The sequence below is a fragment of the Lepidochelys kempii genome, chromosome 2, assembly GCF_965140285.1.
Source record: "Lepidochelys kempii isolate rLepKem1 chromosome 2, rLepKem1.hap1, whole genome shotgun sequence".
Lineage (NCBI taxonomy): Eukaryota > Metazoa > Chordata > Testudines > Cheloniidae > Lepidochelys > Lepidochelys kempii.
Window position 1 is genome coordinate 158,085,637 of NC_136381.1, and position 15,766 is coordinate 158,101,402.

The 15,766-nt window shown below is 43.0% G+C and overlaps 1 protein-coding gene across 8 annotated transcripts in view; it reads right to left on the reverse strand.

Annotated features, from left to right (window-relative positions):
* Positions 1–2,204: 2,204 nt before the first annotated feature.
* Positions 2,205–15,766, reverse strand: part of TRIP13 (thyroid hormone receptor interactor 13) — a 45,382-nt gene continuing 31,820 nt past the window's right edge. For 4 of the 8 annotated variants that reach the window (XM_073332578.2, XM_073332577.2, XM_073332571.2 and 1 more), the window contains exons 10-14: positions 8,529–8,635; positions 6,153–6,306; positions 5,473–5,585; positions 4,202–4,271; positions 2,205–3,628 (exon numbers count right to left, since the gene is read on the reverse strand). In XM_073332578.2, the coding sequence (XP_073188679.1) occupies positions 3,533–3,628; positions 4,202–4,271; positions 5,473–5,585; positions 6,153–6,306; positions 8,529–8,635 (540 nt within the window). In that variant the 3' untranslated portion in view covers positions 2,205–3,532. Of the gene's footprint in view, positions 3,629–4,201; positions 4,272–5,472; positions 5,586–6,138; positions 6,307–8,524; positions 8,636–15,766 lie in introns of those variants that run through there. The other 4 variants (XM_073332573.2, XM_073332575.2, XM_073332574.2 and 1 more) reach the window with 4 other exon arrangements.

Sequence of the window (15,766 nt, forward strand, 5' to 3'; positions counted from 1 at the left end):
CGTATTTCTGTCAGGGTTCACACCAAAATGTGGCCAGCAGCAGCCTTTCGGCTCTATGTGGAAGGGAAGTAACAGGAGCTGCTTCCAGCCGCAGGGAATGGGGTGGGGGGAAGGTATGACCTGCACCCTGTCATTGCAGAGCTCATCTCTACCCCCTCCTCACCCCCCCAGCCACCGCCCTGAACCCGTGCAGCTGGAAGTAGCTTGTTCCTTCCTACCCGCACAGTGTTGAAAAGCAGGTAACACCTCCAGGCTGCTGCTGACCACTGACATAACCCAGTTGCCTTCTGTCCCTGGACTACAGAGTGGGCAGGAAGGGGTTAAGCCCTAAGGATGCATTGTACACCAGGGCCCAGGGAACCTGACTGCAGGGGCTTCAGCAAACCCAGTCAGAGAGGTGTCTCAGCAGAGGGTGGGGACAGAGCAGCCCTGTGCTCCCTGGGAGCAGGACCCAGGGCAAGGGGAGGGCAGGATGGGTGAAGAGGATGCCAATGGAGCCTGCAGGACTGCTGTGGAGCCTGCAGGGTTGGGTGTGAATAGGCTGGAAATCGCTTTTCCCCCCTCCCCTCACCACTCCAGAGCTTAGCTGAGGGGTAGAGTGGCTTCCCCATGCCAGTGCTGTGCAGGGCTTTGGCAGATGCAGGGCTCGACTCCTCCTGACCAGTGCCCCAGCCTGGAGGGTCTTGGGCTTTCTTGCAGTGCCATCCCAGCCAGAGGTAGTTGGGGAAGGAAGGAGCCTGCTGGCCAAGCTGTTAGTGAGCTGAGCGCTCTGAGCAGGGGCTGGTTCCCCATACTGTGCTGGGAGCGGGACGAGCCCCACTGGGGTGGGTTGGGGAGAAAGAGAATACAGAGGAACAGCAGGGCTGAGGGACCAAAGGGGCAAAGCAGGGAGAGGACAACAAGAGGGGGAGCACGTAAAGGGATAATCAGTGGACAGCAGAGGCGACATGAAACCGTCTGCTCCCTGGCGCCTTCCCACACACAGTAGCCTCTGCAGCTCGCAGCCAGCACCAGCCAAAAACGGGACAAGGGATGGAGCCCTGCTGCTCAGGAGCCGGCACGCAGCAGGGGCTGCGCTGATGGACCAGCAGGGAGAGCGGCCAGCCCTGTGCGCTGCGTCTTTGCTCTGCCACCAACCTTCTACACCCACACTCATCAACGGCCACTGAACCCCCATTCACTGCTGGTGGGCAGACAGTTGGTGAGCAGGGATCCAGCCAGCAACGGAACCTGCCAGTACTGATGGGAGAAACAGCAGGGAAGAGAGACAGAAAATACAGGACAATTTGCATGTTTTAAAGAAAAAGTTGGGACACCTGCAAGAAGGCTTAAATACGGGACTGTCTCTTTAAAAAGAGGACATCTGGTCACCCTAGAGATAGAAACAAAACAAAAATATATATCAGAAAATGTGAACTAGGGCCTACACTTGTTAATAGGAAAAGTAATCTAATAAAGTAGGTTTCTCCCAGGTGAGTTGCAGATCTGGCTGGCTTCCCAGAGACCAGGATCCAATATTTCATGGAAAACATCCTTCTTCAACAAGTTGGTTCCTCCATGAATAGATCTAAAGTGCTTTTCCCCAATCCGCATTATACTGAAACAGTCTTGTCTATTCAGAGACAGAACAATTCCATCTGTTATAATGGTTTGGTTTTTTAAACCAGAGTGGTTTTGATTGTTTGCAGTTGTCTTTGATGCTTTTCCATTGACAGTTCTGTGATGGGGCAATGGTAGACAACTAAGCCTTGCATTACCTCATGGGCTAACAGGGAGGGGTGGCAACTCCCCTGTGCACAAATCAGGTTACATCCCCAGTGTATACCGACAACTACCTGAGGCAAGAAGTGATGAGACTACCTCCTTAGCCAGGAATGACAAGATCTATTGACTTGAAAGGAAATTCTCTGCGTTCTAAAGCCCTGAACAGAGAAATAAGCTCTCTGACTACTCTTATCAAAGGCCCAGAAGCAGAACAGAGAGCAGATGTGGTATACTGCCAAATCTATAATAGCCACCCCGGGGGGGTAAATGTCCAAGTACAGTATAAGAAAGCTGCTTAGGAGATAACAAAGGTAACTACAACCAGGATGGAAAGGGGACTTCTTCCTGCAGTCTGACTGCTCAATAATCTGTGAAAATGCAGAAGACCCTGAGCTGGGTAGTGATCCTCATTAATCAACAAAAAAAAAGTCAACTTTGAATTCTTATATAGCCTGGGTTGAAAAGTTCTGTACAATTGTTTAATGCAGAGTTTACATCATACAGCATTCATCATTATGAACAATTCATGACAATGGAGTAACTCATCCATCTCATGAGAAATGTATAACATTGATTAAACATGTACAAACAAACGAATGACATACAGTCATTAACAAACCATATTGTGGTAGGAGTAGTTATGATGTATGTTAAAGTGGTAATGTCAACTTAAAATCTAGTCAATTAAAAAAGTTAAAAATAATTTCCAGATACTAAAGCTGCCCTTGTTTCCCTGTTCCACCTGTTGTGTGAAAGTTGCAAACAAATAATTTGTTTCACCCCCTATCAGTTAAAGTGTTGACAAATACATAAAATGAACTGAAAAAAGAGAACTTTTTTCTCTATTAAAGTAATATTAGAGATTACATGTAGCGACTTGGTAAACAAACAGAATTCTTACATTTTTTCACTTTCTAAAGGGAGTCAATATTTTTCTTAGCTTCTGCACAACAAAATGTCTTTCCCATAAATTTTGTAATTTAGATACATAAAACAAATTCTTTACGTGTTTATAAACAACTATCTGCTTAAGTTCCACACAAGGTCGTCTTCAGCAAATACAGTGTACTTTAGTCGTCTTTTAGAATATTAGCTTCTTTGCACTGATATAGGCTAACTATGAAAACTTGCCATATATGATCTTTAAAAGAACGTTTAGAGTAGGATTTTCAAAATTTCTGTCTCTGTTCTCAAGAAGTCAATGGTAAAACTCAATGGCTGTTTCAATGTGAATAGTTGCCAGTTTCAATGTGAGCAATGGCTGCCACTGAGTGCTTTCAAAATCCTACCCATAATTTTTTTTTTTTTTTAAGAGGTACAAGTAATAAAAATTTTTGCATTACATATTAGAACCAGAGACCTGATAATTTACGTTCTTTATGTTTGAAAAAAAGAATTAAAACTGAAAAAGAATGCTGAATACACACACACAAAAGTTTTTATGGTTAAAAACAAAACAGAATTGTGATAAACATTTTTAATAATTACAAGGAGGAGTAAAAAGGTCATTCTTGAAATTAAACAATTTTGAAGTGTATCAAAGACTGGAGTTTGAAATAAAGCTTTTGAACAGGTGCACTGTAAACATTCTTGATATTTACAAATCAAGTTTTCGAAAAAATACTAGATCTGAGTTTCTTAACCCAAATTCAGTCAATCTTTATACATGGAACAAAAGGTATGTGGGATGTGGTGAAGAATGTGGTTTTCGGTGATCACAAGGAACACATCATAGAGACTAGACAGTTGTGGAACAGTAACAAGAATGTCAAAAGCAGTCTGCAAGTTTCTTTCTTTCTTCAAATTGTTTATCCACTACAAGCGAAAGAGCCTGAAGAAACACTGCCATTGTAACATTAGGACACTGGAAGTGAAAAAGAAAATTTTTTTGTCAGATGTCTCAAAGAACAGTAGGTAGCATAATGCTCTACAGACAATAAACACCTCCATGTTTATTAGCATTTTCCAAATGCTGTACAACAGCTATGGGATTCTGCACCAGTTAGCATAGGGGAATCTAGGCCAATCTGAGCAAATTCTTGAGGTTTAATCAATATCATGACTGTAAATTCACTTCACCAAAATCCAACAAACAACATTATTGAATGAAAATGTGACAGGACGCATCAAAACGTACAGAACAACTAAAGGAAATTAAGTTACAAAGAAGCAATATTGATGTTGTGTCATGATATAGGAGTTACTGGCCACATCAATCCTGCCTTCGTAATTGCAAAATATGCAAATATATAGTTTCTCTTAACCTCTTTTTAAATAATGAGGTAGCACAAAATTATTGCAGTCCAGCCAGGAGCAGACCCAATGTATTTCAAATTAAGAGGGTTTTTGTTTGTATGTTTTTTTAAAGAGGCCCAGTCAGGAGCTTCCACCCAAGTGGCTTCCCAACACACCCAAATAAAAAGCAAAATAAACTTACTTGAATATAAAGTGCATGTGCTAGAAAAGGAAGTTTCCTGAGGACTCGGCCACTAAGTCCTTCACTTTTCCTACAATGAAGCAGAGATGTGCATACTATTATTTTGCTAAATGCTAGATCTCCCTTCCAAAAATTAAGAGGTTTGCTTTCTGTGGTCCTGCCAGGAATCTCTCTACAGATAAACTCAAATTATTGCTAGTTAGCACTATGTAGCACAGAGAGAAAATACAAATCTTTCATCCATTCTTTACCTGTTATATTTAACAATCCTACAAAACATTTTACTTTCATGGGTGTTACTTTTACAAATAAATAAATAAATAAATATGCACACACACGGAGCTATTCAAAAATGACCAGTTGACATACACCAAGAGGCTGTCATTTGTTAATGGTAATTTCTGTTACTGTGTCTGTTACTGTCTACTGTGTCACCCAGACAAGTCCATTGTGTTCTCAACACCATAGTTCACTGTTTGAGAGGGCACTATTCATTATATACTAGATATACTGTTGCTTTAAGGAACACTTTTCTGACCTTTCTGCAAGGGTACACTTTCAAACTCTTTTATTGCTCTGATATTTTGTTTGAGCTCTGTTAAGACCCCCCAAAAAATCAGACAAAAATTGCTTAGTGTGAAAACACTAATCTGCTTTTTATTATTCCACAGATTTTCATATTGTGGTGAAATCTTTCCCATTATAGTCCTCTTAGCAAAAAAGCAAATAAAAATCAAACCAAAGTAAATGCAAAAAATTATCCATCATCCTTCTCTCCCACACCTCTGCCCACTTCTTAACTTGTGCTTCCAAAAGGTGACTTCCTGAACTACTGCGATCTCTCAACATCCTCAGATGGGATGAAAGCCAGAGCTGTTCATACTGAACTGTGGCCACTACAGCCTCAGGAACCTCACTATCCCAAGGGGGGATTTGATGGGAACTTAAGAGCAAAGCAGGAGGCAGGGATGGCATAAAGATCATGCAAATTTTTGATAAATTTTGAGATCCAAGACGATAGAAGCAAATGGCACTTGCAAAAAAATTCCCATGTTCACTGGTGAACACTGAAAAATTTTACAATTGACCAAATTTGAGAATTTGCAACAATTAAGAAACTGGGAGGTTTCAGAACTCTAGCTGTTGCTAATATATCCAACTCCCTTTAGAAATAGTTCCAAAAAGTACTTTTACACACACACACACACACACACACACTTGAGCAGAGTTGCTCACTTTGTACATAAAGTGGATGAATCAATAAATCTTACCTGGCAATTTCTTTTAATACAAGACTCAGCCGTGACACATTATTTTCTACATAACCAATCATCTCTAACTCTCTGAGTGTCAGCAGCTGTTGTCGAGGATATATTATCTGACGCTAATAAAAAGAAAAATGATATTTGAAAGAAAAATGATATTTGCAGTTCTATTCTGAAATGAGACTATGAAAATGGCAACTTCTTACTCAACAGTTCTGCTCTCTGTATGTTTTCAGAATAACTGCTGACTACAGTGACAAATACTGTGTGTTTTACACTGCTAAGAGAAGGACACTTCAAACAACTTTCCCTAACTAATCCTAGCTCAACCCTTCATTTAAAATGATTTATAACTGCTTACAGATTTCAGCAGTAACACAGAATCAGAAAAGCAGAGTGTGTTACAGTTCATTTACCACACTGGCTGGCAGACTCAGATTGAGGAACTATTATGGGGGCCAAGGGTGGCATTTATACCTGTGGTCAGTGCAGTGGGTCTGTATGTGCCCCCGTGTCTATAGATACGGCTTTAAAATGTTATGTGGCTGTGTGAACTACAGAGTGGCTCAGTAGAAGCGGTCTCAAGAAGGAGAAATAAGATAACATTTGTGTACTATTATCATTAGCATTTATGCAGTTATTAAAATAGGACATCTAAGTTAAGAATCTTACTTGCAAAATTTTACCTTCATCAGTTCTTCCAAGCAAGAAAAATATATTCTGAATACTGCTGCAGCAGACGGAGGTCCAATATATTGCTTTATATCAGCCCTATCTACAAAAGCCATGTCAATTTTCTCTGTAATATTTGAAGTAGTCAAGATAACAACATTGGGATACCTTTAAAACACAGAAAAAAAGAGACATTTCTATTACGTACACATAAGAATCATCCCTCAGGGACATGGCAAAGTGAGTGTTTCTCTTTTATGTCATGACTGTAAATATGGTCCATATCAGAAGTGGCCAAGTTGTTACTGTTGGATAGATGTTAAGTGAAATGATCTGGAGGTCTCAATTTATAGTGAACATATTCCACACAAAACCACCTTTGTCAGCAATTTTTCTAGAGATCCCCTGAAGACTGAATTGTATGTTAGCCTGGAAAGGAACCTCTTCCAAAATAGTGCTGAGGTAGAGTCGGGTGGGATGAAGTTTGGACTGCTGCTGCCCACATTGTCTTGTGCTTGGGGGACAGGACTTCAGTTTCCGGTACTATCGAATCAAGCCTATTTTTATAAATAGTAATTTCGCTTGGAAAAGAAAAAATCAAGTCTTTTTAATTTGCACTTTTTGTCTAGTATATATTCGTTTTTTAGTCCAGCGGTAATTACCCTAATTTGCCTCCACATTGAATAATGAACTTTTTAAAAATTTAGAATTATGTAATATTTTAGTTAATTTTACCACAAAGAATTCCCACTTTCAGTGAATTTCTTAATAAAAATGTATTTAGATTTTTTTTTTTATTTTGTTTTTAATTTGTTGGGTAAGGAAGACAGCTGCTTCCATATACCATGTTCCTTCCACAGCCCAGCCAGGATTTCTAAAGCACAGGTAGGCTGAGGAAATATAGAATAGAGATATCTACCTTTACACAATTCTCGGCGTATTAATCCAAAACCCATTGATTAAATTTAGTTAATAGTGAAATAAGAAAATTAGCTACTGCATATTTCGTCCTTCTTTCTCATGAACTCGTGCAGATACCACCAAAAACCCTTTCCATTTTTAAAGAATTTAAAGCAATTAATAATGATTTAAGGTAATTAAGCACTCCTGAGCATGTTTTAAGGTGCCTTGCACATGTAAGACAGTGTAAGACAGTAACAAAAAATGGATTATAATCGGCACTATATTATAATAATTAAAAAATTACTCAACTTCTCATGGATGCACACAAATGTAGAATTTGTGTTTTAAAATTATGCATGTCTGTTTTTATTAAACCCAAGTAAAACCACAATACTGAAATACTTCACTTGGCTAGCACACGATACAAACACCCAAGATGTTCTGCATTTCCATTCATTTTTGTCCTTCAAATTTATTCATAAGCCCTAGGAAACAGACATTTAAAAAACAAATCTAAATGGGAAAGGTCAGAATTACTTAAATTAATGACCCTACCAAAAGGAAAGACTCTCCTTCCACTCAAGCCACAGAGAAAAATCCTGCAGGTATAGATAGGGCTTGCTCCTTGACCTCAAGCTCAAAGTTGGACTGTGTTGGACCTAAGTAGATGCACCCCCACCTACTAAGATTCAGTAGCAAATCAAGGTTGTCCTATTCCCAGATGTACACCTAGGGATTGTCAGCGTCCCAGGTTTTGAATCAGAGTGTGGATAAGAATCACTCTCTACAATAGCAGGGCCCAAACCATAAAGGAATGTGAACCGACCCTGGGAACTAACTGAAAGCCTGTGCAATCAAAGAGTACTGGTGCAATATGCTCTATATAGGACAAGCTGCTAAATAAGCAGGCACTAGCAGACCTGTGAGTGGTCTCAAAAGCAGTCTCAATAAGCTGATCTATAGCTGGCAAATGCAAGGATAAGCGTGGCAATGTCTACATCAATCAGGAAAGGTCAACATCTCTTTGTCTTGCCAAAGAAATATTGAAAATGCATTCTTGGCTATGGCTGTTTTTCAGATCTACAACCAGAAACTGCTATGGATCCAAAAATATGACCCGATGACAAAGTCTCAGAGCAAGAAAAAAAAAAAGCACTTTTCCTCAGTTAAAGCAGCAGTTGTCACCATCAAACAGAAGTTGTTTCTCTTAACTTTCATGGGAGTTATCTGTCTACCCACGCTTTACTCACTTAGTTCTGTCCATCACAACAACTCCTCTTCTCAGTAGGCATGGCTAGTTTAAAATTCAGCACAATTTAACTAGTCAAAGATTTTTGGATTAAGATTCTGAATGAGAATTGCGTAAAGCCAGATATCGGAATCTGTAATCATTTATCTACATATGTTCAATATTTTTGAAATTAGACCCCAACTTGCTAATTCCTAGTGGTGTTTTGCTGTGGTAATATGGCTACTATGAATGTTACCTTTTAATTTGATCTATTTGTGTCAATACAGCATTCACCACACGGATAGCATCTGAAGGCTCTGTGCCTGCTCGGAAAGCACTACGAGCTGCTGTGAGACTTTCAACCTGCCCCACAAAAAAAAAAAAAAAAAAGGTTAGCGTTAGAGAGCTGTTATAATGCACTTTGGTGATAAGGAGGTGGTGAAATGATCCAGGCAATACATTTTAAAATCGCTGGGAATCTACTCTGACATCAGGAGTAGTTTCTCTGAAATTTTCTTTGTGGATAGGAACTTGTGCAGAAGGAGGATGACTGTTAACAGGGAGGTCTGGGTAGAATGTGGGAAAGGAAGCTCCGGAGATCACTGCTTTCAGGGAGATTGGATCAAGGAGGAAGGACATCAGAGAAATGTACTTAGGACATAGATATTGCCATACTGAATGAGATCCCTGCTCTGTCTAGTTAAGTATCCTGTCGAAATGGTGAGTACCAGACTTTCCAAGGAAGGTCCAAGACGCCCATTAATGGACAATCATAGAGTAACTTGGAATTTTATGACAGGTTTCAGAGTAGCAGCCATGTTAATCTGTATCCACAAAAAGAAAAGGAGTACTTGTGGCACCTCAGAGACAAACAAATTTATTTGAGCATAAGCTTTCGTGAGCTACAGCTCACTTCATCGGATGCATGCAGTGGAAAATACAGTGGAGAGATTTATACACACAGAGAACATGAACCAATGGGTGTTATCATACACACTGTAAGGAGAGTGATCACTTAAGATGAGCTAATACCAGCAGGGGGGGGGGTGGGGGAGGGAGAGAAAACCTTTTGTAGTGATAATCAAGGTGGGCCATTTCCAGCAGTTGACAAGAATGTCTGAGGAACAGTGGAGAAGGAGAGGGGGGGAGAAATAGTTTACTTTGTGTAATGACCCATCCACTCCCAGTCTTTATTCAAGCCTAAGTTATTTGTATCCAGTTTGCAAATTAAATTCCAATTCAGCAGTCTCTCGCTGGAGTCTGGTTTTGAAGTTTTTTTGTTGAAGAATTGCCACTTTTAGTCTGTAATCGATTGACCAAAGAGATTGAAGTGTTCTCCGACTGGTTTTTGAATGTTATAATTCTTGACGTCTGATTTGTGTCCATTTATTCTTTTATGTACAGACTGTCCAGTTTGGCCAATGTACATGGCAGAGGGGCATTGCTGGTACATGATAGCATATATCACATTGGTAGATGTGCAGGAGAATGAACCTCTGATGGTGTGGCTGATGTGATTAGGCCCTATGATGGTGTCCCCTGAATAGATACGTGGACACAGTTGGCAACGGGCTTTGTTGCAACGATAGGTTCCTGGGTTAGTGGTTCTGTTGTGTGGTGTGTGGTTGCTGGTGAGTATTTGCTTCAGGTTTGGGGGCTGTCTGTAAGCAAGGACTGGCCTGTCCCCCAAGGTCTGTGAGAGTGATGGGTCGTCCTTCAGGATAGGTTGTAGATCCTTGATGATGCGTTGGAGAGGTTTTAGTTGGGGGCTGAAGGTGATGATTAGTGGCGTTCTGTTATTTTCTTTGTTGGGCCTGTCCTGTAGTAGGGGACTTCTGGATACTCTTCTGGCTCTGTCCAGCTGTTTCTTCACTTCAGGAGATGGGTACTGTAGTTGTAAGAACGCTTGATAGAGATCTTGTAGGTGTTCGTCTCTGTCTGAGGGGTTGGAGCAAATGCAGTTGTATCGTACAGCTTGGATGTAGACAATGGATCGTGTGGTGTGGTCTGGATGAAAGCTGGAGGCATGTAGGTAGGCATAGCAGTCAGTAGGTTTCCGGTATAGGGTGGTGTTTATGTGACCATCGCTTATTAGTGCCTTAGTGTCCAGGAAGTGGATCTCTCGTGTGGACTGGTTCAGGCGGAGGTTGGTGGTGGGATGGAAATTGTTGAAATCAAGGTGGAATTCCTCAAGGGCTTCTTTTCCATGGATCCAGATGATGATGTTATCAATGTAGCGCAAGTAGAGTAGGGGCATTAGGGGACGAGAGCTGAGGAAGCGTTGTTCTAAGTCAGTCATAAAAATGTTGGCATACTGTGGGGCCATGGAGGTACCCATGGCAGTGCCGCTGATTTGAAGGTATACATTGTCCCCAAATGTGAAATAGTTATGGGTGAGGACAAAGTCACAAAGTTCAGCCATCAGGTTTGCCATGATATTATCGGGGATACTGTTCCTGACGGCTTGTAGTCCATCTTTGTGTGGAATGTTGGTGTAGAGGGCTTCTACATCCATAGTGGCCAGGATGGTGTTTTCAGGAAGATCACCAATGGATTGTAGTTTCCTCAGGAAGTCAGTGGCGTCTCAAAGATAGCTGGGAGTGCTGGTAGCGTAGGGCCTGAGGAGGGATTCTACATAGCCAGACAATCCTGCTGTCAGGGTGCCAATGCCTGAGATGATGGGGTGTCCAGGATTTCCAGGTTTATGGATCTTGGGTAGCAGACAAAATACCCCTGGTCGGGGTTCTAGGTGTGTGTCTGTGCAGATTTGTTCTTGTGTTTTTTCAGGGAGTTTCTTGAGCAAATGATGTAGTTTCTTTTGCTAAACCTAAGTGTTTCTTCTTAATCCTGCTCAGTTAGTGGGTTAGTTCATGCTCTCAGGCACTTAGGTTTAAATTTTTAACCTCCCAAATTTAACTGTAGACATTCTTATCCATACAACTATTTTTTTTAACCCTATTTAGCCATTGGTCTTAATTAAGGCTAAGATTTTAGCATGGATATTTTTAGTAAAAGTCACAGACAGGTCACAGGCAATAACCAAAAATTCACAGAAGCCCATGACCTGTCCCTTACTTTTAATACAAATATCCCTGACAAAATGGGGAGGGAGGAGGGTCCAGCACCTACAGCGGCTGGGAGCTCTGGGGTCCCCCCTCCCCGCTGAAGCCCCCTGCTGTGCTCAGGTGGGGGCGGGCACTGCCTGCAGCAACTAGGATCTCCGGGGGCATGGCTAGGCAACTATGGGGCGTCCCCCTGCCACCTGCAGCAGCTGGGAACTCCAGTGGACCCCCACCTCCCATTGCAGCTGGGAGTTCCAGGGCCCCCTGCTGCACAGCGGCTGGGAGCTGCGGGGGCTCACCGCCAGCTGCAGCTGAGAGCTGCCCCAGGGCTGAAGCAGAAAATGTCATGGAGGTCTCTGGAAGTCACAGATTCCATGACCTCCCTGACATAATTGTAGCCTTAGTCTTACTGATACCTTGTGGCAGTGAATTCAACAGGTGCATTATATGAGGAAACATTTCTTTTTGACATTTTTAAATGTATTACCTTTGTTTCATTGGATGTCCCCCTTATGTTTGGGCTATGAGAAAAAGTAAATAAGAGTCCCTGATAGATTCTCTACACCATTCATAATACGCCTCTATCGTAAGCCCTGTTAGTCATCTCCTCCCTTAACTAACTGCTAGTATTTTCAGTTCCCCACTGCATGAAAGTTTCTCCAGGTCTCTAATGTTTGCTTTGAATGCCTTTATGTCTGTTATTTTTGTGATGGGGTGACCAGAACTGAACAAGTATTGAGGCATACAATCAATTTGTATAATGGCAAGATATTTCAAAATTATTTACTATCCAAGTTCTTATATATTTAACTTTTGGCTTTCAATTTATCACTACTGTGCACTGAGTAGAACTTTTCATTGAGTTGTCTACAACAATGCTTAGGTCTTCGCACTGAGTTATTAGTGTAATTTAGAATCCACCAAGGTGTACAATCAGGGCTGAACAGAGGTTTTTGGGAGCCCGAGATAAAAATCTGAAAATAAGGCACCCCCCATCCTTCCAAAAGAAGTTACCTCTGAGCGACGGGTACTTTGAAAGTGAGCCTGCCCTACACTCACCCCACAGTAGCAACTGATGTCTCACTGGGGTGGGCCTGGCCCCACACTCCGGGTATTGTGATCCAGCACAGCATGTCATGGTAACGCTCAGGTTCGGCTCAGCTGCCCCTCCATCATGATGGATGGGTGGCTGGGCCAAACCTGAGTAGTTCTGTAACCCTTTGTGCAGGTCACAATGGCAGTTTGGGGTCCCTCTCAAATGGGGCACCCAGGGCAAACTGTCCCGTTCATCCCTCATTCTGGGCAGCCTATTATAAAATTAGTTCAATTTACTCCTTCAAATTTCCTCTACCTTGCACTAATATAGAAACGTCAATGTAGACATCATGCTGCCCAATAATTTAGCATTTCAGAATGTAACATTAAAAGACAATCTGTCCTGAAAATCTAAGTTTTGACAGTGCAATCCTAGTAGAGACATGTTCGAAGTGTGGGGCTCAATGAGGTTATTAGGGCACAATGAAGGACTGGGATTTAGAGGGGCTGTTTAGCAAGGGAAGTGGATGGGACTATGCAGGCAGTCTTGGCTGCTGGAACCAAGTTTCTTGCCCTCTCATTCCCCCACTGCCACAGATGTAACTGCTGGTTGGGTTACTCTACTCTGCTGGGGAGGCTAGTAGGGAGTGTGGAGCTGAAGGCTGCACCCTGCAATAACTGACTCCTTGCTGGACAGAACCTCCTGCTGACTGTTCAGCACAACCCCAGGACACAGAGCCCATCTGGCTTCCCCTGACAGACAGAACCTGCACAGGGGAAGCACACAGGACCACGCTGAAGGGCTGGGGCCAGGAGGGGGCTCTGTCTGGTGAGGGCGGGAGCCAGTATTCATGGGGTGCAGACTTCACTCTCCTCCTGATCCAAGCCCTGCAATACAGACCCATTTACTTCACCTGCACAGGTAGGGAGTGAAACAGGAGGGGGCTGGATACCAGCAGCCGGACCAGCCAACTGCTGCAGGGAGCAAAAGGCTTCTTCAGCTGCCATGTGGTCAGTACTTCTCTCCCCAAGGGTACTGAGCACCTGTCCTCTGACACCTCCATAAATAATGGGCACACCCCCTCTCCCTCTGATTCTGACTGAGTCTCCTAGGCACTGTTAGAATACAAATAAGTAATTTTCCTGTCTCTCTAGAATACCTCATTGTCTTCTCTAGCCTTGACTAGTAAATAACTGGTCATCCACAAACTTTTCTACCTCTCTGTTCACCACCTTGTGGCTAGACAGCCTCAACATCAATTGAAATATACCATCCTATCAAACATGTTAAGACTAAACTAATTTAAATTTATTTATCAAGGAAATCTGAACCACGCCTTTGTGTTAAATCTGTTCTATCCACTGTGACAAGGCTCTGTCCTTGCCTCCGTGGGTCCCACGTTTCCTGGCGGATTTCACTAGCCTCAGAGGCTCACTGTGACCCTCCACGTAACCCTTCTCTCTCTAGAGACAAGGGTCACAGTCTACTGAGCCATTTTCATCATAAGCCAGCAAGGGAGGTGAGGAGAAGTTATCCTTCCTTGCACAGTCTCTGTTGTCTCCCAGTCTCAGTGATTAATCAGGGGGCAAAGGTGGGGGGGGGGGGAGGGGAGGAGGAGAGCCCGGGCCCACCCTCTACTCTGGGCTCCAGCCCAGGGACCCTAATAGCATCAGCTATGGTAGCTGACCTTTTAGAAACATGACATGTACAATTCCCTGGGCTACTTCCCCCACAGCAGCCCTCACTTCCTCAAGCTCCACTTCACCCTTACCTCAGGGCCTCCTTCCTTGTGCCTGATATGCTGTGTACTACTCAGCCTCTCCAACAGCACAACTTCCTCCCACAGCTCCTGACATGCCCACCCACCTGACTGACTGGGAGGCTTTTAACTAGTTTCAACCAGCCCCAGATTGGCTTCAGGTGTCCCAGTCAACCTGTCTTAATTGACCTGGAGCAGCTTCCATTTCACTTAACCTGGTACCAGGGATTTGTTTATCCTGGAGCGAATATATCTATCTCCCACTACTTTTCTATAGCCATCTGGCCTTGCCCTGTCACACCACCCTGTTCTATTCTATAGCAACTCTTAATTTAGTCTTGGAAATGCAAGCATGAATGCCAATGGGGTACATAACTGTCCAAAAATAGAATTAGCCCGAAATACCTGCAGAGATGATAATTACTGTCTCCAACCTTTGTCTCACAGCCTAAAGCATGTCTACACTACAAAATTTCATGAACAAAAGTTACATCAGCATAAGGCCGCTGCAGTTAGTATATTTCCACTGTGCAGGCACACTAGACTCCTTGTATTTGCACTGTGTACTCACCAGGAGTGCTTGTTTCAATGCACAGTGCAGTGTACTATGGGTAGGTGTCCCAGGATGCAACTCACCACCATCCAGCACACTGCCTTTTGGGAAGCGTCAGCAATGCATGGATGGGACAAAATGACTCATACAGGGGTGATTGGGACTAGTGGGTCAAGTTCCCATCATGCAACTTTCTCCACCACATAATGCCATCACCTATTTTTAAAATCCCACGAACCAATGAGAGACCTGTCACTGTCTGCCATCTCTGACAGAATCATAGAGCCTGCACAGCTCTGCATATTGCCATGAATTGTTGCAAGCACAGGATCCTCCAGTATTTGCAGAGCAGCAAGAGTCACGGGGAACATGACCATTTCCTAGAGAGCAGACTGCTTTGGGACATAGTGAGAGCCAAGTCAAGGATGTTGTTGGAGTTCAAAGAGCAGTTGCAGATGGTGGAGAACCACTTCTGGGCCCGAGAAATGAGCACTGACTGGTGGGCTCACACCACAATGTAGGCTTGGGATGATGAGCAGCATCTGCAGAACTTTTGGATGCGCAAGGCCACATTCCTGAATCCGTGGGCCAAGCTTGCCCCAGGCCTCCAGGGCAGGGACACCAAAATCAGAGATGCTCTGACAGTGGAGAAGCAAGTGGTGATTGTTCTGTGGAAACTTGCAACAGCAGATTACTATCAGTCCGTGGGAAATCACTTTTGAGATGTAAAGTCCACTGTGGGGGGCCACCATCATGCAAGTGTGCAGAGACATCAATCATCTCCTGCTATGCAGGTCTGTGGTTCTCAACAATGCACAGGACAGATATATTTGCAGCAATGGGGTTCCCAAACTGTGGTGGAGCAACAAATGGTACATTTTGGCACCAGACAACCCTGACACAACAGAAAGGGCTATTTTTCTATGGTTATGCAAGTGTTGGTGGATCACTTGGGATAATTCATTGACATCAATGTTGGCTGGTCAGAGAAGGTGCATGATATTTTCATCTTTAGGAGCTCAGGACTATTCAGAAAGCTACAAGCAGGAACTTACTTTCTTGGATTACCAGTGGATTACCATTA